The sequence below is a fragment of the Oncorhynchus clarkii genome, chromosome 7, assembly GCF_045791955.1.
Source record: "Oncorhynchus clarkii lewisi isolate Uvic-CL-2024 chromosome 7, UVic_Ocla_1.0, whole genome shotgun sequence".
NCBI lineage: Eukaryota > Metazoa > Chordata > Actinopteri > Salmoniformes > Salmonidae > Oncorhynchus > Oncorhynchus clarkii.
Window position 1 is genome coordinate 6,270,723 of NC_092153.1, and position 27,522 is coordinate 6,298,244.

The 27,522-nt window shown below is 45.7% G+C and overlaps 1 protein-coding gene across 3 annotated transcripts in view; it reads right to left on the reverse strand.

The window, feature by feature from the left end:
• Nucleotides 1-27,522, reverse strand: part of LOC139412768 (arf-GAP with GTPase, ANK repeat and PH domain-containing protein 1-like) — a 189,014-nt gene that overhangs the window by 34,432 nt on the left and 127,060 nt on the right. For 2 of the 3 annotated variants that reach the window (XM_071159467.1, XM_071159466.1), the window contains exons 13-14: nucleotides 22,969-23,130; nucleotides 4,946-5,100 (exon numbers count right to left, since the gene is read on the reverse strand). In XM_071159467.1, the coding sequence (XP_071015568.1) occupies nucleotides 4,946-5,100; nucleotides 22,969-23,130 (317 nt within the window). Of the gene's footprint in view, nucleotides 1-4,945; nucleotides 5,101-14,354; nucleotides 14,427-22,968; nucleotides 23,131-27,522 lie in introns of all 3 variants that reach the window. The other variant, XM_071159465.1, reaches the window with a different exon arrangement.

Consider the following 27,522-nt stretch of genomic DNA (forward strand, 5'->3'; position numbering starts at 1 on the left):
GTGTAACAGTGTGGTATAGTGGTGGTATAGTGGTGGTATAGTAGTGTAACAGTGTGGTATAGTAGTGTAACAGTGTGGTATAGTAGTGTAACAGGGTGGTATAGTAGTGTAACAGCGTGGTATAGTGGAATAGTACAGTAACAGTGTGGTATAGTAGTGTAACAGGGTGGTATAGTAGTGTAACAGCGTGGTATAGTAGTGTAACAGGGTGGTATAGTAGTGTAACAGGGTGGTATAGTGGAATAGTATGGTAACAGTGTGGTATAGTAGTGTAATGGTGTGGTATAGTAGTGTAACAGTGTGGTATAGTAGTGTAACAGGGTGGTATAGTAGTGTAACAGTGTGGTATAGTAGTGTAACAGCGTGGTATAGTAGTGTAACAGGGTGGTATAGTGGAATAGTATGGTAACAGTGTGGTATAGTAGTGTAACAGTGTGGTATAGTAGTGTAACAGTGTGGTATAGTAGTGTAACAGTGTGGTATAGTAGTGTAACAGTGTGGTATAGTAGTGTAACAGTGTGGTATAGTGGTATAGTAGTGTAACAGTGTGGTATAGTAGTGTAACAGCGTGGTATAGTAGTGTAACAGCGTGGTATAGTGGAATAGTATGGTAACAGTGTGGTATAGTAGTGTAACAGTGTGGTATAGTAGTGTAACAGTGTGGTATAGTAGTGTAACAGTGTGGTATAGTAGTGTAACAGGGTGGTATAGTAGTGTAACAGTGTGGTATAGTAGTGTAACAGCGTGGTATAGTAGTGTAACAGCGTGGTATAGTGGAATAGTATGGTAACAGTGTGGTATAGTAGTGTAACAGTGTGGTATAGTAGTGTAACAGTGTGGTATAGTAGTGTAACAGTGTGGTATAGTAGTGTAACAGTGTGGTATAGTAGTGTAACAGTGTGGTATAGTAGTGTAACGGTGTAGTATAGTGGTATAGTAGTGTAACAGTGTGGTATAGCAGTGTAACAGTGTGGTATAGTAGTGTACAGTGTGGTATAGTGGTATAGTAGTGTAACAGTGTGGTATAGTAGTGTAACAGTGTGGTATAGTGGTATAGTAGTGTATCAGTAATCTAACAGTATTGTAATAGTACTCTACTAGTGCGGTATAGTATTGTAACAGTGTGGTATAGTATTGTACTAGTGTGGTATAGTAGTGTAACGGTGTGGTATAGTGGTATAGTAGTGTAACAGTGTGGTATAGTGGTGGTATAGTGGTGGTATAGTAGTGTAACAGTGTGGTATAGTAGTGTAACAGTGTGGTATAGTAGTGTAACAGGGTGGTATAGTAGTGTAACAGCGTGGTATAGTGGAATAGTACAGTAACAGTGTGGTATAGTAGTGTAACAGGGTGGTATAGTAGTGTAACAGCGTGGTATAGTAGTGTAACAGGGTGGTATAGTAGTGTAACAGGGTGGTATAGTGGAATAGTATGGTAACAGTGTGGTATAGTAGTGTAATGGTGTGGTATAGTAGTGTAACAGTGTGGTATAGTAGTGTAACAGGGTGGTATAGTAGTGTAACAGTGTGGTATAGTAGTGTAACAGCGTGGTATAGTAGTGTAACAGGGTGGTATAGTGGAATAGTATGGTAACAGTGTGGTATAGTAGTGTAACAGTGTGGTATAGTAGTGTAACAGTGTGGTATAGTAGTGTAACAGTGTGGTATAGTAGTGTAACAGTGTGGTATAGTGGTATAGTAGTGTAACAGTGTGGTATAGTAGTGTAACAGCGTGGTATAGTGGAATAGTATGGTAACAGTGTGGTATAGTAGTGTAACAGTGTGGTATAGTAGTGTAACAGTGTGGTATAGTAGTGTAACAGTGTGGTATAGTAGTGTAACAGGGTGGTATAGTAGTGTAACAGTGTGGTATAGTAGTGTAACAGCGTGGTATAGTAGTGTAACAGCGTGGTATAGTGGAATAGTATGGTAACAGTGTGGTATAGTAGTGTAACAGTGTGGTATAGTAGTGTAACAGTGTGGTATAGTAGTGTAACAGTGTGGTATAGTAGTGTAACAGTGTGGTATAGTAGTGTAACAGTGTGGTATAGTAGTGTAACGGTGTAGTATAGTGGTATAGTAGTGTAACAGTGTGGTATAGCAGTGTAACAGTGTGGTATAGTAGTGTACAGTGTGGTATAGTGGTATAGTAGTGTAACAGTGTGGTATAGTAGTGTAACAGTGTGGTATAGTGGTATAGTAGTGTATCAGTAATCTAACAGTATTGTAATAGTACTCTACTAGTGCGGTATAGTATTGTAACAGTGTGGTATAGTATTGTACTAGTGCGGTATAGTATTGTAACATTGTGGTATAGTATTGTAATAGTGTGGTATATACTGTAACAGCATTGTAATAGTAGTGAAACAGTATTGTAATAGGGTGGTATACAGTAGTAGTGTAACAGTACTTTAATAGTACTGTCACAGGACTGTAACAGCATTGTAATAGCACTGTACCAGTATTGTAATAGTGTAACAGTACTGTAATAGTACTGTAACAGCATTGTAATATTTTAGTATTGTAACCGTAGTGTAATAGTATAGTAGTGTAACCGTAGTGTAATAGTATAGTAGTGTAACCGAAGTGTAATAGTCTAGTATTGTAACCGTAGTGTAATATTGTAGTATTGTAACCCTAGTGTAATAGTATTGTAACCGTAGTGTAATAGTATAGTAGTGTAACCGTAGTGTAACATTGTAGTATTGTAACCGTAGTGTAATAGTATTGTCACCGTAGTGTAATAGTACAGTATTGTAACCGTAGTGTAATAGTACAGTATTGTAACCGTAGTGTAATAGTACAGTATTGTAACCGTAGTGTAATAGTACAGTATTGTAACCGTAGTGTAATAGTATTGTAACCGTAGTGTAATAGTCTAGTATTGTAACCGTAGTGTAATAGTATTGTAACCGTAGTGTAATAATATAGTATTGTAACCGTAGTGTAATAGTATTGTAACCGTGGTGTAATAGTATAGTAGTGTAACCGTAGTGTAATAGTACAGTATTGTAACCGTAGTGTAATAGTCTAGTATTGTAACCGTAGTGTAATATTGTAGTATTGTAACCGTAGTGTAATATTGTAGTATTGTAACCGTAGTGTAATATTGTAGTATTGTAACCGTAGTGTAATAGTGTAGTATTGTAACCGTAGTGTAATAGTACAGTATTGTAACCGTAGTGTAATAGTACAGTATTGTAACCGTAGTGTAATATTGTAGTATTGTAACCGTAGTGTAATAGTACAGTATTGTAACCGTAGTGTAATAGTCTAGTATTGTAACCGTAGTGTAATAGTCTAGTATTGTAACCGTAGTGTAATAGTACAGTATTGTAACCGTAGTGTAATATTGTAGTATTGTAACCGTAGTGTAATAGTCTAGTATTGTAACCGTAGTGTAATAGTCCAGTATTGTAACCGTAGTGTAATAGTACAGTATTGTAACCGTAGTGTAATAGTCCAGTATTGTAACCGTAGTGTAATAGTACAGTATTGTAACCGTAGTGTAATAGTCCAGTATTGTAACCGTAGTGTAATAGTCTAGTATTGTAACCGTAGTGTAATAGTACAGTATTGTAACCGTAGTGTAATAGTCTAGTATTGTAACCGTAGTGTAATAGTACAGTATTGTAACCGTAGTGTAATAGTCTAGTATTGTAACCGTAGTGTAATAGTACAGTATTGTAACCGTAGTGTAATAGTCTAGTATTGTAACCGTAGTGTAATAGTACAGTATTGTAACCGTAGTGTAATAGTCTAGTATTGTAACCGTAGTGTAATAGTACAGTATTGTAACCGTAGTGTAATAGTACAGTATTGTAACCGTAGTGTAATAGTCTAGTATTGTAACCGTAGTGTAATATTGTAGTATTGTAACCGTAGTGTAATAGTAGTGTAACAGTATTGTAACCGTAGTGTAATAGTACAGTATTGTAACCGTAGTGTAATATTGTAGTATTGTAACCGTAGTGTAATATTGTAGTATTGTAACCGTAGTGTAATATTGTAGTATTGTAACCGTAGTGTAATATTGTAGTATTGTAACCGTAGTGTAATATTGTAGTATTGTAACCGTAGTGTAATATTGTAGTATTGTAACCGTAGTGTAATAGTAGTGTAACAGTATTGTAACCGTAGTGTAATAGTACAGTATTGTAACCGTAGTGTAATAGTACAGTATTGTAACCGTAGTGTAATAGTATAGTATTGTAACCGTAGTGTAATATTGTAGCATTGTAACCGTAGTGTAATATTGTAGTATTGTAACCGTAGTGTAATAGTAGTGTAACAGTATTGTAACCGTAGTGTAATAGTACAGTATTGTAACCGTAGTGTAATAGTACAGTATTGTAACCGTAGTGTAATAGTACAGTATTGTAACCGTAGTGTAATAGTACAGTATTGTAACCGTAGTGTAATAGTATTGTAACCGTAGTGTAATAGTCTAGTATTGTAACCGTAGTGTAATAGTACAGTATTGTAACCATAGTGTAATAGTAGTGTAACAGTATTGTAACCGTAGTGTAATAGTACAGTATTGTAACCGTAGTGTAATAGTACAGTATTGTAACCGTAGTGTAATAGTCTAGTATTGTAACCGTAGTGTAATAGTACAGTATTGTAACCGTAGTGTAATAGTCTAGTATTGTAACCGTAGTGTAATAGTACAGTATTGTAACCGTAGTGTAATAGTCCAGTATTGTAACCGTAGTGTAATAGTACAGTATTGTAACCGTAGTGTAATAGTACAGTATTGTAACCGTAGTGTAATAGTCTAGTATTGTAACCGTAGTGTAATAGTACAGTATTGTAACCGTAGTGTAATAGTCTAGTATTGTAACCGTAGTGTAATAGTACAGTATTGTAACCGTAGTGTAATAGTACAGTATTGTAACCGTAGTGTAATAGTAGTGTAACAGTATTGTAATATTGTAGTACGGTACCTTGGCCTTGCTGCTCTCACAGGACTGCAGGCTGGCTAGGATTTGGCTCTCGATGGCCTGGACCCAGGCGTCTCTCTCCTCGTACGAGGTGGCCTCAAAGTGCCACGTCTGGCCCGTCAAAGACACAATGGTCAACTCAAAGTTCTCCTCTTGTTCTGGAGGACAGAGGGATATAGGGAGGGAGAGAAAGAGAGGGTCACTTTTAGGGTTGGTGGCATACACACATCTATTGCACTGCTACATACACCCCTAATGCACTGCCACACACACACACACACACACACACCTAATGCACTGCCACACACACACACACACAAACTCAGGACCCTGTCTTTGAAAGATAATTTGGAAAAATCCAAATAACTTCACCGATCTTCATTGTAAAGGGTTTAAACACTGTTTCCCATTATTGTTCAATGAACCATAAACAATTAATGAACATGCACCTGTGGAACGTTCGTTAAGACACTAACAGCTTACAGACGGTAGGCAATTAAGGTCACTGTTAAGAAAACTTAGGACACTAAAGAGGCCTTTCTACTGACTCTGAAAAACACCAAAAGAAAGATGCCCAGGGTCCCTGCTCATCTGAGTGAACATGTCTTTGGCATGCTGCAAGGAGGCACGAGGTCTGCAGATGTGGCCAGGGCAATAAATTGCAATGTCCGTACTGTGAGACGCCTAAGACAGCGCTACAGGGAGACAGGACGGACAGCTGATCGTCCTCACAGCGGCAGATCACGTGTAACAACACCTGCACAGGATCGGTACATCCGAACATTACACCTGCGGGACAGGTACAGGATGGCAACAACAACTGCCCGAGTTACACCAGGAACGCACAATCCTTCCATCAGTGCTCAGACTGTCTGCAATAGGCTGAGAGAGGCTGGACTGAGGGCTTGTAGGCCTGTTCTAAGGCAGGTCCTCACCAGACATAACCGGCAACAACGTCACCTATGGGCACAAACCCACCGTCGCTGGACCAGACAGGACTGGAAAAAAGTGCTCTTCAAGGTTTTGTCTCACCGGGGTGATGGTCGGATTTGCGTTTATCGTTGAAGGAATGAGCGTTACATCGAGGCCTGTACTCTGGAGCGGGATCGATTTGGAGGTGGAGGGTCCGTCATGGTCTGGGGCGGTGTGTCACAGCATCATCGGACTGAGCTTGTTGTCATTACAGACAATCTCAACGCTTTGTGTTACAGGGAAGACACCCTCCTCCCTCATGTGGTACCCTTCCTGCAGGCTCATTCTGACATGTCCCTCCAGCATGACAATGCCACTGTGCCAGTAAGTTCCCCTAACCTGCTACGTTAGTTCCCCTAACCTGCTACGCTAGTTTCACTAACCTGCTACGCTAGTTCCCCTAACCTGCTACGCTAGTTCTCCTAACCTGCTACGCTAGTTCCCCTAACCTGCTACGCTAGTTCTCCTAACCTGCTACGCTAGTTCTCCTAACCTGCTATGTTAATTCTCCTAACCTGCTATGTTAATTCTCCTAACCTGCTACGCTAGTTCTCCTAACCTGCTACGTTAATTATCCTAACCTGCTATGTTAATTCTCCTAACCTGTTACGTTAATTCTCCTAACCTGTTACGTTAATTATCCTAACCTACTATGTTAATTCTCCTAACCTGCTATGTTAATTATCCTAACCTGCTACGCTAGTTCTCCTAACCTGCTATGTTAATTCTCCTAACCTGCTACGCTAGTTCTCCTAACCTGCTATGTTAGTTCTCCTAACCTGCTATGTTAATTCTCCTAACCTGCTATGTTAATTCTCCTAACCTGCTATGTTAGTTCTCCTAACCTGCTACGTTAATTCTCCTAACCTGCTATGTTAATTCTCCTAACCTGCTACGCTAGTTCTCCTAACCTGCTATGTTAATTCTCCTAACCTGCTATGTTAATTCTCCTAACCTGCTACAAAAGTCACTTCTGTCTGTAGCTGTATTCCATCTCGTCAAAACCTTTTTCAGTGGAACAGAGCAGGACAGTCTGTCAGCTCTACCACAGATCCGAGTGACCTCTAGAACCCCTCCACATCCGTCCCCCTGCGGCCAGGATATCCCCCCAATTACAGGCCCTGTGGCCCCCAGTGGCCACCCCAGGACCCTTAGCTATCAGTGGTCCAGAATAAAGGCTAGTCATTACAATCACAACCCCCCCCCCCCCCCCCCCCCCCCCCCCCCCCCCCTAGAGGGGAACACATGGATCTGCTACCCAAACCTCACCCAACATAGGCTAAATGGGGCCAATGAGGACTCTGTTTTAGAGAGTGACGTAGGCTCTTTCACAGTTAACGCCAAAGCCCTGACATTGTGTGTGTGTGTCTCATTTGCGAGGTCACATTTGGAAGCTGTTAAGAACAAAAGGAGGGATTGAAGAAGAGGTGAAGTGGAGGAACATGGCAGGGTGGGAAGGGAGGGAAGGGCACAGCTGGTTCTAACAAGAGACCCTCTGATGAGGGAGATCAGACACCAACCTGGTTCCGTTTACAATTTACTCCAATGAGAAGAGACAGGGGGCCCAATTACATAATGAGGAGCCAATCAGCCCCCTCCTCACCCCCCATCAGCCCTCCAGCATGTGCTAATCAGAGTGCTTCTCAATAGGACTACCTGAGGAACCGGTGAGGGCAGCAGCACCACGGTCTTGTAGTGACTGACTTGTCATCAGTGGAAGCTAGCTACATTGGTGGTAGCTGTGTTAACAGCTTATGGCTCTGGAGTGCATGAAACCTCTATACTTCCATAATACATTCCAGCACTAGTGAACCAGTTAGAATAGACTAGTAATCACTGACAGCTTTGTGATGTGTTCTGTCTGGGAGTGGAGGTCTGATCACCTCCCTGGGAGAAGATTACAAGTTTAATCAGCCGACAAAAGGGAGAACGGCCAGAGAGAGAGAGAGAGAGTCAGGCTAGAGGAGCCAAACCATTTACTCCTCTCCTCCATTTCCTCACTCACTCATTTAGCTAATTGGCTTCCTCTCAGAGACCAGTGAAGCTGAAGTTCCCTTCTGGCTTCAGAGTGTTCAGACCCACAATGAAAGGCCTTTGTCTCCCTACATCTCTCTCTGCCTGTCTAAGGATGGGAGGATAGGCCCTGTGGCTAAATAAGTTAGAAACCTGAAGAGCCTTTAACTTCCTGCATGTGTAAAGAGACTGAAGATGTCTCACTGTCTTTAGATTACATGATTCATCTGAAATAACCTCTTCCATCTCATCCTACAACCTTAAAGCTTATTTTCATCTTAGAGACATAGCTACAGTTGAAGACCTAAAGTATTTCTGCAGAGGTCAAATACTGTCCCTAAAGAGGCCTATAGGATGTGTCTCTCCCTATTTGTGTAAGAGAGCTCCTGGGACTGTGATGTCGTCTCGTCCTAGATTGGGCCGCGCCCCTCAAACGCTGACAAGCCCTGTGGGGTCAGGAACAATGTTCTCATCATAATTAAATGTTCCTGCTTTTCTCTGCAGAGGGGGAGAGAAGGGGTGGTTGTTTGACAATTATGGAAACCAACAATGCAGAAAGCCGAGCCCAGCTAGCCGAGGCATAAATTAATACTGTTCCAACCCCCATCGCTCCTCCCCCTCCTCATTCTCAAGTCGATTAATGAATTTCAAAATAAAAATGAAAGGGCATTAGGCAACTGTGTACCCCCCCCTTTCTAACACTCCCACCCCCACTTTTCCTCTGCAAACCCTGAAATGAGGTGGCCATTACTGGGAGGCCCACTGAGTCATGAGTCATGACAGGCTGCCTCAGCCTGTCTCTTACACTGCCCTGATATACCACAGCCTGTCTGTCTCCTACACTGCCCTGATATACCACAGCCTGTCTGTCTCCTACACTGCCCTGATATACCACAGTCTGTCTGTCTCCTACACTGCCCTGATATACCACAGCCTGTCTGTCTCCTACACTGCCCTGATATACCACAGCATGTCTGTCTCCTACACTGCCCTGATATACCACAGCCTGTCTATCTCCTACACTGCCCTGATATACCACAGCCTGTCTGTCTCCTATACTGCCCTGATATACCACAGTCTGTCTGTCTCCTATACTGCCCTGATATACCACAGCCTGTCTGTCTGTCTCCTATACTGCCCTGATATACCACAGCCTGTCTGTCTCTCTCCTATACTGCCCTGATATACCACAGCCTGTCTGTCTGTCTCCTACACTGCCCTGATATACCACAGCCTGTCTGTCTGTCTCCTACACTGCCCTGATATACCACAGCCTGTCTGTCTCCTATACTGCCCTGATATACCACAGCCTGTCTGTCTGTCTCCTACACTGCCCTGATATACCACAGCCTGTCTGTCTCCTACACTGCCCTGATATATCACAGCCTGTCTGTCTCCTATACTGCCCTGATATACCACAGCCTGTCTGTCTCCTATACTGCCCTGATATACCACAGCCTGTCTGTCTCTCTCCTATACTGCCCTGATATACCACAGCCTGTCTGGCTACTATAATGCCCTGATATACCACAGCCTGTCTGTCTGTCTCCTACACTGCCCTGATATACCACAGCCTGTATGTCTGTCTCCTATACTGCCCTGATATACCACAGCCTGTCTGACCCATATACTGCCCTGATATACCACAGCCTGTCTGTCCTCTATACCACATCTGTCTGGCGCCTTCACTGCCCTGATATACCACAGCATGTTTGTCTGTCTCCTATACTGCCCTGATATACCACAGCCTGTCTGTCTCTCTCCTATACTGCCATGATACACCACATCCTGTCTGTCTCCTATACGTCTCTGATATACCACAGCCTGTCTGTCTCCTACACTGCCCTGATATACCACAGCCTGTCTCTCTCCTATACTGCCCTGATATACCACAGCCTGTCTCTCTCCTATACGTCTCTGATATACCACAGCCTGTGTCTGTCTGTCTGTCTCCTATACGTCTCTGATATACCACAGCCTGTCTGTCTCCTACACTGCCCTGATATACCACAGCCTGTCTCTCTCCTATACTGCCCTGATATACCACAGCCTGTCTGTCTCCTACACTGCCCTGATATACCACAGCCTGTCTCTCTCCTATACTGCCCTGATATACCACAGCCTGTCTGACCCATATACTGCCCTGATATACCACAGCCTGTCTGTCCTCTATACCACATCTGTCTGGCGCCTTCACTGCCCTGATATACCACAGCATGTCTGTCTCTCTCCTATACTGCCATGATACACCACATCCTGTCTGTCTCCTATACGTCTCTGATATACCACATCCTGTGTCTGTCTGTCTGTCTGTCTCCTATACGTCTCTGATATACCACAGCCTGTGTCTGTCTGTCTCCTATACGTCTCTGATATAGCGCAACCTGAATTGAAACCTGTCTGGCAGTGTGAGAAGGCCGTTGGTTAGATTTGATATGTGTATCACAACATAAGCTATCTGTTAACCTGAGATTTCTCAAAGGGAAATGGGCACACACACACACACACACACACACACACACACACACACACACACACACACACACATCAGCCTTTATTTGATATACTCTTTCAGGCACACACGCAGGGGGACACACTCGCACTCTCCATCGCCCCGCCACTCGTAGTAATCACACCACTGCTCTGAGCTACAGGGGAGAGCGAGAGAGAGAGCAAAGAGCGAGAGAGTGGTGCTGTCGTCAGGGCAATTTGTGAACTCTGACATGGCCAATCTTTAACAGCACAACAATACACACCCAAATATCATATAGACCGTTCACCAATTCCAGGCAGTACAGAGGAAAGGCAGCACTAAACATGTGGATGGACCAGGGCTTAGGCCCAGGCCCTGCTAGAGTAACCCATCAGAGAGAGGGTGTATGTGGGGTTGGGTGGGTCTGGGGACTGCAATGAGGGGGGGGATGCGTCTGGAAAAAGGGAGAGGGGGAAGGAGGGGGGGTGAGGCTCAGGAAACAGAAATTAAAAGCGTTAAATGTCAGTGCACACAGTATTGCTTGGTGAAACAGGTCATTACTCCCTATAGTATTACCACCATTTTACAGCATTAATAACCTGGAAAATAGTGCAGCAATTGCTCACGTCTCAAGAAATAAATATTTATTTCTTATTGAACAAGTACATAATATAAGGGGGGGGGGGGTTGGCCAATGGAATATAGGGAACTCTTCCTGCTGTTGATTATGATGCCTGATGCTGTCCATCACATACAGTAAAAACCATGAGCCACAAGTTAAGTTGGGGACTGCCGAAGCACAGGGGAGAAAAGTCACAAGGCACCACACACACACACACACACGCACTGACGTCCATGACACCAGAGAGAGTGCATGCTCCAGGATGCTCTGTGTGTCTAAGGTGTCTTACTTGGCAGTGAGAGGGGGGACAGGGGGATGGGGGGGCAGAGGAAAGTACACATGGACATCAGGCCCAAACATGTCCACTGAGAAAGGTCAAAGGGCAAAGATGGAGACAGGTGGACATGGTGGAGTGGGTGTGTGAATTCTCTCCATCATGGTGGGTTAACCAGTCAGTTAGTTAGTTACCTTCCCAGTTGCTGTTACTCTCTCCATCATGGTGGGTTAACCAGTCAGTTAGTTAGTTACCTTTCCAGTTGCTGTTACTCTCTCCATCATGGTGGGTTAACCAGTCAGTTAGTTAGTTACCTTCCCAGTTGTTGGTACTCTCTCCATCATGGTGGGTTAACCAGTCAGTTAGTTAGTTACCTTGCCAGTTGCTGTTACTCTCTCCATCATGGTGGGTTAACTAGTCAGTTAGTTAGTTACCTTCCCAGTTGCTGTTACTCTCTCCATCATGGTGGGTTAACTAGTCAGTTAGTTACCTTCCCAGTTGCTGTTACTCTCTCCATCATGGTGGGTTAACCAGTCAGTTAGTTAGTTACCTTGCCAGTTGCTGTTACTCTCTCCATCATGGTGGGTTAACTAGTCAGTTAGTTAGTTACCTTCCCAGTTGCTGTTACTCTCTCCATCATGGTGGGTTAACTAGTCAGTTAGTTAGTTACCTTCCCAGTTGCTGTTACTCTCTCCATCATGGTGGGTTAACTAGTCAGTTAGTTAGTTACCTTCCCAGTTGCTGTTACTCTCTCCATCATGGTGGGTTAACTAGTCAGTTAGTTACCTTCCCAGTTGCTGTTACTCTCTCCATCATGGTGGGTTAACCAGTCAGTTAGTTAGTTACCTTGCCAGTTGCTGTTACTCTCTCCATCATGGTGGGTTAACTAGTCAGTTAGTTAGTTAGTTAGTTAGTTACCTTCCCAGTTGCTGTTACTCTCTCCATCATGGTGGGTTAACTAGTCAGTTAGTTAGTTAGTTACCTTCCCAGTTGCTGTTACTCTCTCCATCATGGTGGGTTAACCAGTCAGTCAGTTAGTTAGTTACCTTCCCAGTTGCTGTTACTCTCTCCATCATGGTGGGTTAACCAGTCAGTTAGTTAGTTACCTTCCCAGTTGTTGTTACTCTCTCCATCATGGTGGGTTAACCAGTCAGTTAGTTAGTTACCTTCCCAGTTGCTGTTACTCTCTCCATCATGGTGGGTTAGCCAGTCAGTTAGTTAGTTACCTTCCCAGTTGCTGTTACTCTCTCCATCATGGTGGGTTAACTAGTCAGTTACCTTCCCAGTTGCTGTTACTCTCTCCATCATGGTGGGTTAACCAGTCAGTTAGTTACCTTCCCAGTTGCTGTTACTCTCTCCATCATGGTGGGTTAACTAGTCAGTTAGTTACCTTCCCAGTTGCTGTTACTCTCTTCATCATGGTGGGTTAACTAGTCAGTTAGTTAGTTACCTTCCCAGTTGTGGTTACTCTCTCCATCATGGTGGGTTAACCAGTCAGTCAGTTAGTTATCTTCCCAGTTTCTGTTACTCTCTCCATCATGGTGGGTTAACTAGTCAGTTAGTTAGTTACCTTCCCAGTTGTGGTTACTCTCTCCATCATGGTGGGTTAACCAGTCAGTCAGTTAGTTATCTTCCCAGTTTCTGTTACTCTCTCCATCATGGTGGGTTAACCAGTCAGTTAGTTAGTTACCTTCCCAGTTGCTGTTACTCTCTCCATCATGGTGGGTTAACTAGTCAGTTAGTTAGTTACCTTCCCAGTTGCTGTTACTCTCTCCATCATGGTGGGTTAACCAGTCAGTTAGTTAGTTACCTTCCCGGTTGCTGTTACTCTCTCCATCATGGTGGGTTAACTAGTCAGTTAGTTAGTTACCTTCCCAGTTGCTGTTACTCTCTCCATCATGGTGGGTTAACTAGTCAGTTAGTTAGTTACCTTCCCAGTTGCTGTTACTCTCTCCATCATGGTGGGTTAACTAGTCAGTTAGTTAGTTACCTTCCCAGTTGCTGTTACTCTCTCCATCATGGTGGGTTAACCAGTCAGTTAGTTAGTTACCTTCCCCGTTGCTGTTACTCTCTCCATCATGGTGGGTTAACTAGTCAGTTAGTTAGTTACCTTCCCAGTTGCTGTTACTCTCTCCATCATGGTGGGTTAACCAGTCAGTTAGTTAGTTACCTTCCCCGTTGCTGTTACTCTCTCCATCATGGTGGGTTAACTAGTCAGTTAGTTAGTTACCTTCCCAGTTGTGGTTACTCTCTCCATCATGGTGGGTTAACCAGTCAGTCAGTTAGTTACCTTCCCAGTTTCTGTTACTCTCTCCATCATGGTGGGTTAACCAGTCAGTTAGTTAGTTACCTTACCAGTTGCTGTTACTTTCTCCATCATAGTGGGTTAACTAGTCAGTTAGTTAGTTACCTTCCCAGTTGCTGTTACTCTCTCCATCATGGTGGGTTAACTAGTCAGTTAGTTAGTTACCTTCCCAGTTGCTGTTACTCTCTCCATCATGGTGGGTTAACTAGTCAGTTAGTTACTTTCCCAGTTGCTGTTAATCTCTCCATCATGGTGGGTTAACTAGTCAATTAGTTAGTTACCTTCCCAGTTGCTGTTACTCTCTCCATCATGGTGGGTTAACCAGTCAGTCAGTTAGTCACCTTCCCAGTTGCTGTTACTCTCTCCATCATGGTGGGTTAACCAGTCAGTTAGTTAGTTACCTTCCCAGTTGCTGTTACTCTCTCCATCATAGTGGGTTAACCAGTTAGTTAGTTACCTTCCCAGTTGCTGTTACTCTCTCCATCATGGTGGGTTAACCAGTCAGTTAGTTAGTTACCTTCCCCGTTGCTGTTACTCTCTCCATCATGGTGGGTTAACTAGTCAGTTAGTTAGTTACCTTCCCAGTTGCTGTTACTCTCTCCATCGAGGTGGGTTAACCAGTCAGTTAGTTAGTTACCTTCCCCGTTGCTGTTACTCTCTCCATCATGGTGGGTTAACTAGTCAGTTAGTTAGTTATCTTCCCAGTTGTTGTTACTCTCTCCATCATGGTGGGTTAACCAGTTAGTTAGTTACCTTCCCAGTTGCTGTTACTGTATATGTTACGCAGACTACCGACGCGGTTAAGTTTCCACGCTTGACGTTTGGCTGCGTCCCGACGGGCGGCAGGAGGAGAGATGGAGAGAAGAGGACAGCGGAGAAGATTGAAGACAACACAAATATAAAGACTAAAAAAGGAGAAAGGTGTAATCAACCAGCAGCACTAGAGGGGGAGGAGTCAAGTGTAATCAACCAGCAGCACTAGAGGGGGAGGAGTCAGGTGTAATCAACCAGCAGCACGAGAGGGGGAGTAGTCGGGTGTAATCAACAGCAACATGAGAGGGGGAGGAGTCAGGTGTAATCAACCAGCAGCACTAGAGGGGGAGGAGTCAGGTGTAATCAACCAGCAGCACTAGAGGGGGAGGAGTCAGGTGTAATCAACCAGCAGCACTAGAGGGGGGAGGAGTCAGGTGTAATCAACCAGCAGCATTAGAGGGGGAGGAGTCATGGGCTGGGCATGGACTTGTGTGGGAGGGGCTAAGGTGAGATGCAGTGACAAATCACAAGTCAGCAGTAGAAGCAACACAGGAACAGTTGAAGCTGAACAGTACTGCCTTAACATCCTTCACAGAGACTTCTAATTTACCATGACAACCTGGCAGTGGCATGTGCACAGAATGGAAACTCAAAAAATATATAGAACAAGTCGAATAGAACTGGTTTAAAAACTAGATGTTAAACAAATCCAAGCTAAGAAAAGGTTATCAGAGGGGGGCAGAGGGGTAAAATGTTTCCCTCTCCCACTGAATGTGTTCAGGTCCTAGACTATGTGACTTCTGCTTTCACCTTCTATAATGAGGTACATACTACACTCTAAATACACACTTATTCCCCCTCGCATCTCGCCCCTGAACCCTCACAGCCCCCGCCGACGCTATTGTTATTTCCCAACATCCCCCGAGGCCTAGAAGAACATTTGCTACACAACGATATCAGAAGAGAAAGTACATTTATTCACCAGTCCCCCGCTACAGCATAGGATAAGGGAACATTCTGGTAATGGGGGTGCGAGGTTTAAATGTTAGACTGCTTGTACGAGCCTCGGTCTTATTGTCCTTCAAGGCGCTATTCTCCCACACACAGGAATCTGGAGCAATCACAAAGAAATACCCCAATATATGTTCAAGTCATTTACATCTGCACCCACACACTGCAGTGTGTGTGTGTGTGTGTGTGTGGTGTCTAAAATATTTGGGTCCTTTGTACTTCGGTCCTTTGTACATCCAACGAATAATGGTCTTGTGCATGGGAAAGACCACCTGGGACCTTTAACAAGTTGACCTTTAGTGTCACACCTGCTGTACCTCTATGGATACAAAGTGACCTTAATTATCTTCCATTTTAGGGAAATGGCCAAAGCGGTTCGGCAGACCCACCTCCCCTCTAAGGGCTAAATGATAGATGCATCAAGATGCTTCAGTCACAACACAAACCACACCCACTTCTGCTCTCTCTAACAACCTGTGTGGAATGAATCCCCCAATCACCCAGTCCGCTATCTAACCACCTGATCCTTTGATCCCATACCAGATCATAGAGTGTTCTGTCCTGACTGACTAACATCTCTCCAGGAATGCCTCTTTCTCCCTCCAGGAGGGAGGGATCTGCAGCTGGTCTGCCGCTCTGTGTGGGGCCTCATCTCCACCTCCCATCTCAAAGGGGCCAAAGGGGCGCTTTCATGTCCCCAGTCTCGAATCTGAGGGACAACTTTGGTATCTCCAGCGGGCTCGCGGTCAGATCCCCTTTCAAAGGTCCCGCGCAGCGAGGAGCCGGACCCCGTGCTGTAGTGTATGTAACCAGGGGGTGCTAGGCAACTAACGAGGTGCTCTTACAGAGACAGTTAATTGTGGGCTGTGATCGACGGAGCACACAGAGGAGGAATGATACACCTGATGCAGGTGGCTGTGAAAGAGAGGAAAGGGGGAGGAGAGGGATGGAGGGGTAGAGATTCGGGGGTCTCCACGTGTCAAGCTTGTGGGGGGAGGGGGGGTCTGGCTTAGTGGCAGGAAGAAAGGAAGAGGATGAGTGGCGTCTTTGTTTTAGGGAGAGAGGGAGAAGAGGGGGAGGAAGAGAGGGAGGAAGAGAGGAAGAGTAGCTTTTCATTAGAAATAAAAGGATCCCCTGTTTTAGCCATGTAGGAATCCTGCTGTTTCCTCACAACCTTAAAGGGATACTTCAGGATGTTGGCAATGAAGCCCTTTATCTACTTCCCCAGAGTCCGATGAAATCGTGGATACCATTTGTTAGGTGCCTGTGTGCAGTTTGAAGGACGTTGCTAACTAGCATTAGCGCAATGACTGGAAGTCTATGGTAACTGCTAGCATGCTAGTAGATACCATAGACTTCCAGGCATTGCGCTAACTCAACTATCCCTTTCAGTATCCCATCCTGAAGTATCCCTTTCAGTTCACACACACACACACACACACACACACACACACACACACACACACACACACACACACACACACACACACACACGGAAAGTATGGTGAGTATAATGTAATATCAGACAATTAACACCATTTTTTAATGTATATTTACTAACATCTGAAGGAGAAAGAAAACAAGAGAAATAGAAAACAGAGAGAGTGACATGGAGATGGAGACCAGATAGATGAAAGAGAGACATGGAGAGAAGGAGACAAGAGAGGAAAGAGACCAGATAGATGAAAGAGAGAGAGAGGAAAGAGAGATATGGAGAGAAGGAGAGACAAGAGGAAAGAGACCAGATAGATGAAAGAGAGAGAGAGAGGAAAGAGAGACATGGAGAGAAGGAGAGACAATAGGAAAGAGACCAGATAGATGAAAGAGAGAGAGAGAGGTAAGAGACATGGAGAGAAGGAGACAAGAGAGGAAAGAGAACAGATAGATGAAAGAGAGAGAGAGAGGAAAAAGAGACAGAGAGAAGGAGACAAGAGAGGAAGGAGACAAGGAGAGACAAGAGAGATGAGAGATAGACATGGAAAGAGGAGAGTGACATGGAAAGAGGAGAGAGAAGAGAGATGAGAGACACCAAGGAGAGAGACACCAAGGAGACATGGAGAGAGAGACATGGATAGAGGAGAGAGAGACATGGAGGAGAGAGACACCAAGGAGAGAGACATGGAGAGAGGAGAGAGCGACATGGAGGAGAGACACTAAGGAGACATGGAGAGAGGAGAGAGAGACATGGATAGAGGAGAGAGAGACATGGAGAGAGAGATGAGAGGGAGGAGAGAGACACCAAGGAGAGAGACATGGAGAGAGGAGAGAGCGACATGGAGGAGAGAGACATGAGAGGGAGGAGAGAGACATGAGAGGGAGGAGAGAGACATGGAGAGAGGAGAGAAAGACACAGAGAGAGAGACATGAAGGAGAGTGGAGAGAGAGAGACATGGAGAGAGGAGAGAAAGACACAGAGAGACATGGAGAGAGAGAAATGAAGGAGATAGAAAAGAGAGAGACATGGAGAGATAGAGTGACGTATAACCTCACGGTGGCCCTACCTGGGCTAAAGGAGAAGGAGCGGCGAGGGTGGGTACGGACCAGAGTGGAGCAGAGGGCGGCCCGCCCCGGTCCCTCGCCTCATGAATAACGGGTGTGTGTGACAGGCTGATACTTCATCTGGGTCGTGGTGTGACAGGCGTAGAGAGGCCCCACGCTGTCGCGTGGTGCTTAATGGCTAAATTGGGAGACTGTTACTAATCGCTTATTGAATAATGAAAGTGCCACAGCTGATAAAAGATTTCAATACGGTGGATTATTTATAATATTTCACTTAAGTGCCCCGCTGACGAATGGGGCGAAGGGGCTGCACAGAGGCCGGCTGGCTGGGGGAGCGTCTCACAATGCTCGGCCTTCAGAGGCCGGCTGGCTGGGGGAGCGTCTCACAATGCTCGGCCTTCAGAGGCCGGCTGGCTGGGGGAGCGTCTCACAATGCTCGGCCTTCAGAGGCCGGCTGGCTGGGGGAGCGTCTCACAATGCTCTGCCTTCAGAGGCCGGCTGGCTGGGGGAGCGTCTCACAATGCTCGGCCTTCAGAGGCCGGCTGGCTGGGGGAGCGTCTCACAATGCTCGGCCTTCAGAGGCCGGCTGGCTGGGGGAGCGTCTCACAATGCTCGGCCTTCAGAGGCCGGCTGGCTGGGGGAGCGTCTCACAATGCTCGGCCTTCAGAGGCCGGCTGGCTGGGGGAGCGTCTCACAATGCTCGGCCTTCAGAGGCCGGCTGGCTGGGGGAGCGTCTCACAATGCTCAGCCTTCAGAGGCCGGCTGGCTGGGGGAGCGTCTCACAATGCTCGGCCTTCGGGAAAAGCGTGCTGGGTTGGGGGTGTGAAGGAATAAAGTGTGTAACACAAGGAATTAATCCACAATGAGTAACGATTACTTGGCTATATACACGGGGTACCAGTACTGAGTCAATGATAACTTGGTTATATACACGGGGTACCAGTACTGAGTCAATGATAACTTGGCTCTATACACGGGGTACCAGTACCGAGCCAATGATAACTTGGTTATATACACGGGGTACCAGTAGGGAGTCGATGATAACTTGGTTATATACACAGGGTACCAGTACTGAGTCAATGATAACTTGGTTATATACACGGGGTACCAGTAGGGAGTCGATGATAACTTGGCTTTATACACGGGGTACCAGTACCGAGCCAATGATAACTTGGTTATATACACGGGGTACCAGTAGGGAGTCGATGATAACTTGGTTATATACACGGGGTACCAGTACTGAGTCAATGATAACTTGGTTATATACACGGGGTACCAGTACTGAGTCAATGATAACTTGGTTATATACACGGGGTACCAGTACTGAGTCAATGATAACTTGGTTATATACACGGGGTACCAGTACTGAGTCAATGATAACTTGGTTATATACACGGGGTACCAGTAGGGAGTCGATGATAACTTGGTTATATACACGGGGTACCAGTACTGAGTCAATGATAACTTGGTTATATACACGGGGTACCAGTACCGAGCCAATGATAACTTGGTTATATACACGGGGTACCAGTAGGGAGTCAATGATAACTTGGTTATATACACGGGGTACCAGTACTGAGTCAATGATAACTTGGTTATATACACGGGGTACCAGTAGGGAGTCAATGATAACTTGGTTATATACACGGGGTACCAGTACTGAGTCAATGATAACTTGGTTATATACACAGGGTACCAGTAGGGAGTCAATGTGCAGGAGTACGAGGTAATTGAGGTAGATATGTACATATCGGTAGAGAAAGTGACTAGGCAACAGGATGATAATGAACTGTAACAGCAGCGTATGCGATGAGTCAAAAGAGTTTGTGTAAAAATGGTCAAAGCAGATAGTCAAATAGTTAACCAATAGCTACCCAGACTAAATATTTAGCAGTCTTATGGCTTGGGGGTAGAAGCTGTTCAGGGTCCTGTTGGATCCAGACTTGGTGCATCGGTAATGCTTGCCAGATGCCAAGCAGTTGCCATATCAAGAGGTATGGATTTATATTTACCATGTCCTTGTTCAGCCACGACTCAGAGAAACACAGGATATTACAGTTCTTCAGATCACGTTGACAGGATAGTCTCGAACAGCGCTCATCCAGTTTATTGATTTATATTTACCATGTCCTTGTTCAGCCACGACTCAGAGAAACACAGGATATTACAGTTCTTCAGATCACGTTGACAGGATAGTCTCGAACAGCGCTCATCCAGTTTATTGATTTATATTTACCATGTCCTTGTTCAGCCACGACTCAGAGAAACACAGGATATTACAGTTCTTCAGATCACGTTGACAGGATAGTCTCGAACAGCGCTCATCCAGTTTATTGATTTATATTTACCATGTCCTTGTTCAGCCAAGACTCAGAGAAACACAGGATATTACAGTTCTTCAGATCACGTTGACAGGATAGTCTCGAACAGCGCTCATCCAGTTTATTGATTTATATTTACCATGTCCTTGTTCAGCCACGACTCAGAGAAACACAGGATATTACAGTTCTTCAGATCACGTTGACAGGATAGTCTCGAACAGCGCTCATCCAGTTTATTGATTTATATTTACCATGTCCTTGTTCAGCCACGACTCAGAGAAACACAGGATATTACAGTTCTTCAGATCACGTTGACAGGATAGTCTCGAACAGCGCTCATCCAGTTTATTGATTTATATTTACCATGTCCTTGTTCAGCCACGACTCAGAGAAACACAGGATATTACAGTTCTTCAGATCACGTTGACAGGATAGTCTCGAACAGCGCTCATCCAGTTTATTGATTTATATTTACCATGTCCTTGTTCAGCCACGACTCAGAGAAACACAGGATATTACAGTTCTTCAGATCACGTTGACAGGATAGTCTCGAACAGCGCTCATCCAGTTTATTGATTTATATTTACCATGTCCTTGTTCAGCCACGACTCAGAGAAACACAGGATATTACAGTTCTTCAGATCACGTTGACAGGATAGTCTCGAACAGCGCTCATCCAGTTTATTGATTTATATTTACCATGTCCTTGTTCAGCCACGACTCAGAGAAACACAGGATATTACAGTTTTTCAGATCACGTTGACAGGATAGTCTCGAACAGCGCTCATCCAGTTTATTCTCCAGTGATTGCATGTTCGCCAATAGCCCGTGGGTAGAGGTGGTTTATCCACTCTCCGATATAGTCTCGTCATGTATCCTGCACGCCGGCCTCTATAACGCCATCTCTGACTCCTCCTTTGTGTCGGGCTTTGGGCCTGGCCCGGGATGATCAATACAAGTTTCACCTTGTCCAAATCAAGGTTAGCGATAGCAGTTCTGATGTCCAGCTCTTTTACAGTCATAGGAAACGATGGTGGAAATATTATATACAAAAAAAAATACATTCTATGGTCAGCAGCCAATAAAATGGCTGCTACTACTGCCAGTCCCATTCTAACTATGAAGGAGATTGGACAAATATTAAATCTGTTTCAAGAGCGAAGATTTGAACCAGTCGCTGGACACCTTTGGTAGTTTCATAAAGCACGCTGGGTGCTACAATGATTTCAAACGGTGTCAGATCACTCACCTCAGACAAACACAAATGATTTCAAACGGTGTCAGATCACTCACCTCAGACAAACACAAATGATTTCAAACGGTGTCAGATCACTCACCTCAGATAAACACAAATGATTTCAAACGGTGTCAGATCACTCACCTCAGATAAACACAAATGATTTCAAACGGTGTCAGATCACTCACCTCAGATAAACACAAATGATTTCAAACGGTGTCAGATCACTCACCTCAGATAAACACAAATGATTTCAAACGGTGTCAGATCACTCACCTCAGATAAACACAAATGATTTCAAACGGTGTCAGATCACTCACCTCAGATAAACACAAATGATTTCAAACGGTGTCAGATCACTCACCTCAGATAAACACAAATGATTTCAAACGGTGTCAGATCACTCACCTCAGATAAACACAAATGATTTCAAACGGTGTCAGATCACTCACCTCAGATAAACACAAATGATTTCAAACGGTGTCAGATCACTCACCTCAGATAAACACAAATGAGCAGCACACATAGTCATTTCAATTAATACATTTCCTCCATTCAAAATAGCCTGTTTGCGAGCTAGGTGAAATATATTACACATTCAGCCCCCTACATTATAATGTCCCATTCCCAGTAATGTCTATCTGCTCCAGTATTCCTTCCAGTCCCAGCCAGCCAGGCAAGCAGGCAGGAGAGGAGATGGAGTGACCCCAGACAGAGACAGAAGACAGGCACTTGTCTTGTCAGCCACATGATTCCCTCTGATGGAAGTGCTACACATTACATCACACATCTGCTACCAACTCTGCATCTGTTCCACTCCCATTCACAATCGTTTTGTGTATGTGTGTGTGTGTGTGTGTGTGTGTGTGTGTGTGTGTGTGTGTGCGCATGAGTGAGGATGCATCAGTGTGTTTGATACCCCAAGACGGTGTATTTGAGCCTATAAACCTGTGTATCCACAAGTAAACGTGTGTTTATGAGAAAGCCATTCAGTGCCATTCATCGTGACAGAGTAGTATGTCATGTTTACTATTAGCAGTGCTGAAAACACACATCTGACTGACAGACAGACAGAAAGAGAGGAGGAATGGAGGGATGAGAGAAAAGAATGAGAACCCCCTTCCACAAGCAGAGTGATGTCAGGGGGCTCGTGGGAAGACATGGCTGCGTTTCCCATACCTGTTCCTACGGCAGCATACGGTGCCTTATCATATTCAAATACGTTATTTAATTCATTTATTTATCTGGTTTAAGATCATTGGAATAAAATCTCTTTAAAAGAGTTACCTGCTCCAAGACAGCTAAAGGGTCAGATATTAAGTCATCGTTGACAATCATTAGTTATCTAAAATCAACCGGTTCATCATAGTTTTGTACTTCCTAGGTTTGTTGCTCCATTCTTTTCCAGACGCATTCATTCAATAGCAGAGCAGCTTAGCACCTAGGACCCAGCTAGTGTATAGACTAGGTGTCTGTTAGCTAGGGGGAGCGTTTTAGCGGGCGGACCAGGGCTGGAAAACGGAGAGGGGAGGGGAGATGGCGTTACCTTCCCCAGTACCAGAGAGGCCGTCGGCTTTGAAGTTGCTGGTGCTCTTCTTCCGGCGGTGCTTCTTGCGGTTGGCGTGCGGCGAGGGGGGCGGGTCCATCTTAGGGCTGGTGGTGTTGGAGATGGAGGGGCTGGAGCACACAGACTCTCCCAGACCCGTGTCTACAGGGAAAGAGACAGACCGTTAGATAATACCGCTCCTCAACAACAACAAGACGAAAGCAATGAAGGACCAGAAATACTTTTGAAAATATGTTGAGAACGCAAGAGTAAACAGCAGCTAGGGCTGTGAAGGTAATGTAATAACCCTGTAACTGACGGTTATGGATGAAGACTGTCATGAAAATAAAATAACCCTCAAAAGCATTTAAAACATGCCTACATTCATTTTAGGATAAAAATATATATATTTTACATGTAGATAAACTTAGACTATGGCACTTTGATGCTGGAGCAGCTCATCTGCTAGATGCGGGGGTGTTCAGCTCTATATACTATGGCACTTTGATGCTAGAGCAGCTCATCTGCTAGATGCGGGGGTGTTCAGCTCTATAGACTATGGCATTTTGATGCTGGAGCAGCTCATCTGCTAGATGCGGGGGTGTTCAGCTCTATAGACTATGGCACTTTGATGCTGGAGCAGCTCATCTGCTAGATGCGGGGGTGTTCAGCTCTATAGACTATGGCACTTTGATGCTAGAGCAGCTCATCTGCTAGATGCGGGGGTGTTCAGCTCTATAGACTATGGCACTTTGATGCTGGAGCAGCTAATCTGCTAGATGCGGGGGTGTTCAGCTCTATAGACTATGGCATTTTGATGCTGGAGCAGCTCATCTGCTAGATGAGGGGGTGTTCAGCTCTATAGACTATGGCACTTTGATGCTGGAGCAGCTCATCTGCTAGATGCGGGGGTGTTCAGCTCTATAGACTATGGCACTTTGATGCTGGAGCAGCTCATCTGCTAGATGCGGGGGTGTTCAGCTCTATATACTATGGCACTTTGATGCTGGAGCAGCTCATCTGCTAGATGCGGGGGTGTTCAGCTCTATAGACTATGGCATTTTGATGCTGCTAGATGCGGGGGTGTTCATCTCTATAGACTATGGCACTTTGATGCTGGAGCAGCTCATCTGCTAGATGCGGGGGTGTTCAGCTCTATAGACTATGGCATTTTGATGCTGGAGCAGCTCATCTGCTAGATGCGGGGGTGTTCAGCTCCATAGACTATGGCACTTTGATGCTGGAGCAGCTCATCTGCTAGATGCGGGGGTGTTCAGCTCCATAGACTATGGCACTTTGATGCTGGAGCAGCTAATCTGCTAGATGCGGGGGTGTTCAGCTCTATAGACTATGGCATTTTGATGCTGGAGCAGCTCATCTGCTAGATGCGGGGGTGTTCAGCTCTATAGACTATGGCACTTTGATGCTGGAGCAGCTCATCTGCTAGATGCGGGGGTGTTCAGCTCTATAGACTATGGCACTTTGATGCTGGAGCAGCTCATCTGCTAGATGCGGGGGTGTTCAGCTCTATATACTATGGCACTTTGATGCTGGAGCAGCTCATCTGCTAGATGCGGGGGTGTTCAGCTCTATAGACTATGGCATTTTGATGCTGCTAGATGCGGGGGTGTTCATCTCTATAGACTATGGCACTTTGATGCTGGAGCAGCTCATCTGCTAGATGCGGGGGTGTTCAGCTCTATAGACTATGGCATTTTGATGCTGGAGCAGCTCATCTGCTAGATGCGGGGGTGTTCAGCTCCATAGACTATGGCACTTTGATGCTGGAGCAGCTCATCTGCTAGATGCGGGGGTGTTCAGCTCTATAGACTATGGCATTTTGATGCTGGAGCAGCTCATCTGCTAGATGCGGGGGTGTTCAGCTCCATAGACTATGGCACTTTGATGCTGGAGCAGCTCATCTGCTAGATGCGGGGGTGTTCAGCTCCATAGACTATGGCACTTTGATGCTGGAGCAGCTCATCTGCTAGATGCGGGGGTGTTCAGCTCCATAGACTATGGCACTTTGATGCTGGAGCAGCTCATCTGCTAGATGCGGGGGTGTTCAGCTCCATAGACTATGGCACTTTGATGCTGGAGCAGCTCATCTGCTAGATGCGGGGGTGTTCAGCTCTATAGACTATGGCACTTTGATGCTGGAGCAGCTCATCTGCTAGATGCGGGGGTGTTCAGCTCCATAGACTATGGCACTTTGATGCTGGAGCAGCTCATCTGCTAGATGCGGGGGTGTTCAGCTCCATAGACTATGGCACTTTGATGCTGGAGCAGCTCATCTGCTAGATGCGGGGGTGTTCAGCTCTATAGACTATGGCACTTTGATGCTGGAGCAGCTCATCTGCTAGATGCGGGGGTGTTCAGCTCCATAGACTATGGCACTTTGATGCTGGAGCAGCTCATCTGCTAGATGCGGGGGTGTTCAGCTCTATAGACTATGGCACTTTGATGCTGGAGCAGCTCATCTGCTAGATGCGGGGGTGTTCAGCTCTATAGACTATGGCACTTTGATGCTGGAGCAGCTCATCTGCTAGATGCGGGGGTGTTCAGCTCTATAGACTATGGCACTTTGATGCTGGAGCAGCTCATCTGCTAGATGCGGGGGTGTTCAGCTCTATAGACTATGGCACTTTGATGCTGGAGCAGCTCATCTGCTAGATGCGGGGGTGTTCAGCTCTATAGACTATGGTACTTTGATGCTGGAGCAGCTCATCTGCTAGATGCGGGGGTGTTCAGCTCTATAGACTATGGCACTTTGATGCTGGAGCAGCTCATCTGCTAGATGCGGGGGTGTTCAGCTCTATAGACTATGGCACTTTGATGCTGGAGCAGCTCATCTGCTAGATGCGGGGGTGTTCAGCTCTATAGACTATGGTACTTTGATGCTGGAGCAGCTCATCTGCTAGATGCGGGGGTGTTCAGCTCTATAGACTATGGTACTTTGATGCTGGAGCAGCTCATCTGCTAGATGCGGGGGTGTTCAGCTCCATAGACTATGGCACTTTGATGCTGGAGCAGCTCATCTGCTAGATGCGGGGGTGTTCAGCTCTATAGACTATGGCATTTTGATGCTGGAGCAGCTCATCTGCTAGATGCGGGGGTGTTCAGCTCCATAGACTATGGCACTTTGATGCTGGAGCAGCTCATCTGCTAGATGCGGGGGTGTTCAGCTCCATAGACTATGGCACTTTGATGCTGGAGCAGCTCATCTGCTAGATGCGGGGGTGTTCAGCTCCATAGACTATGGCACTTTGATGCTGGAGCAGCTCATCTGCTAGATGCGGGGGTGTTCAGCTCCATAGACTATGGCACTTTGATGCTGGAGCAGCTCATCTGCTAGATGCGGGGGTGTTCAGCTCTATAGACTATGGCACTTTGATGCTGGAGCAGCTCATCTGCTAGATGCGGGGGTGTTCAGCTCCATAGACTATGGCACTTTGATGCTGGAGCAGCTCATCTGCTAGATGCGGGGGTGTTCAGCTCCATAGACTATGGCACTTTGATGCTGGAGCAGCTCATCTGCTAGATGCGGGGGTGTTCAGCTCTATAGACTATGGCACTTTGATGCTGGAGCAGCTCATCTGCTAGATGCGGGGGTGTTCAGCTCCATAGACTATGGCACTTTGATGCTGGAGCAGCTCATCTGCTAGATGCGGGGGTGTTCAGCTCTATAGACTATGGCACTTTGATGCTGGAGCAGCTCATCTGCTAGATGCGGGGGTGTTCAGCTCTATAGACTATGGCACTTTGATGCTGGAGCAGCTCATCTGCTAGATGCGGGGGTGTTCAGCTCTATAGACTATGGCACTTTGATGCTGGAGCAGCTCATCTGCTAGATGCGGGGGTGTTCAGCTCTATAGACTATGGCACTTTGATGCTGGAGCAGCTCATCTGCTAGATGCGGGGGTGTTCAGCTCTATAGACTATGGCACTTTGATGCTGGAGCAGCTCATCTGCTAGATGCGGGGGTGTTCAGCTCTATAGACTATGGCACTTTGATGCTGGAGCAGCTCATCTGCTAGATGCGGGGGTGTTCAGCTCTATAGACTATGGCACTTTGATGCTGGAGCAGCTCATCTGCTAGATGCGGGGGTGTTCAGCTCTATAGACTATGGTACTTTGATGCTGGAGCAGCTCATCTGCTAGATGCGGGGGTGTTCAGCTCTATAGACTATGGTACTTTGATGCTGGAGCAGCTCATCTGCTAGATGCGGGGGTGTTCAGCTCCATAGACTATGGCACTTTGATGCTGGAGCAGCTCATCTGCTAGATGCGGGGGTGTTCAGCTCCATAGACTATGGCACTTTGATGCTGGAGCAGCTCATCTGCTAGATGCGGGGGTGTTCAGCTCTATAGACTATGGCACTTTGATGCTGGAGCAGCTCATCTGCTAGATGCGGGGGTGTTCAGCTCCATAGACTATGGCACTTTGATGCTGGAGCAGCTCATCTGCTAGATGCGGGGGTGTTCAGCTCCATAGACTATGGCACTTTGATGCTGGAGCAGCTCATCTGCTAGATGCGGGGGTGTTCAGCTCTA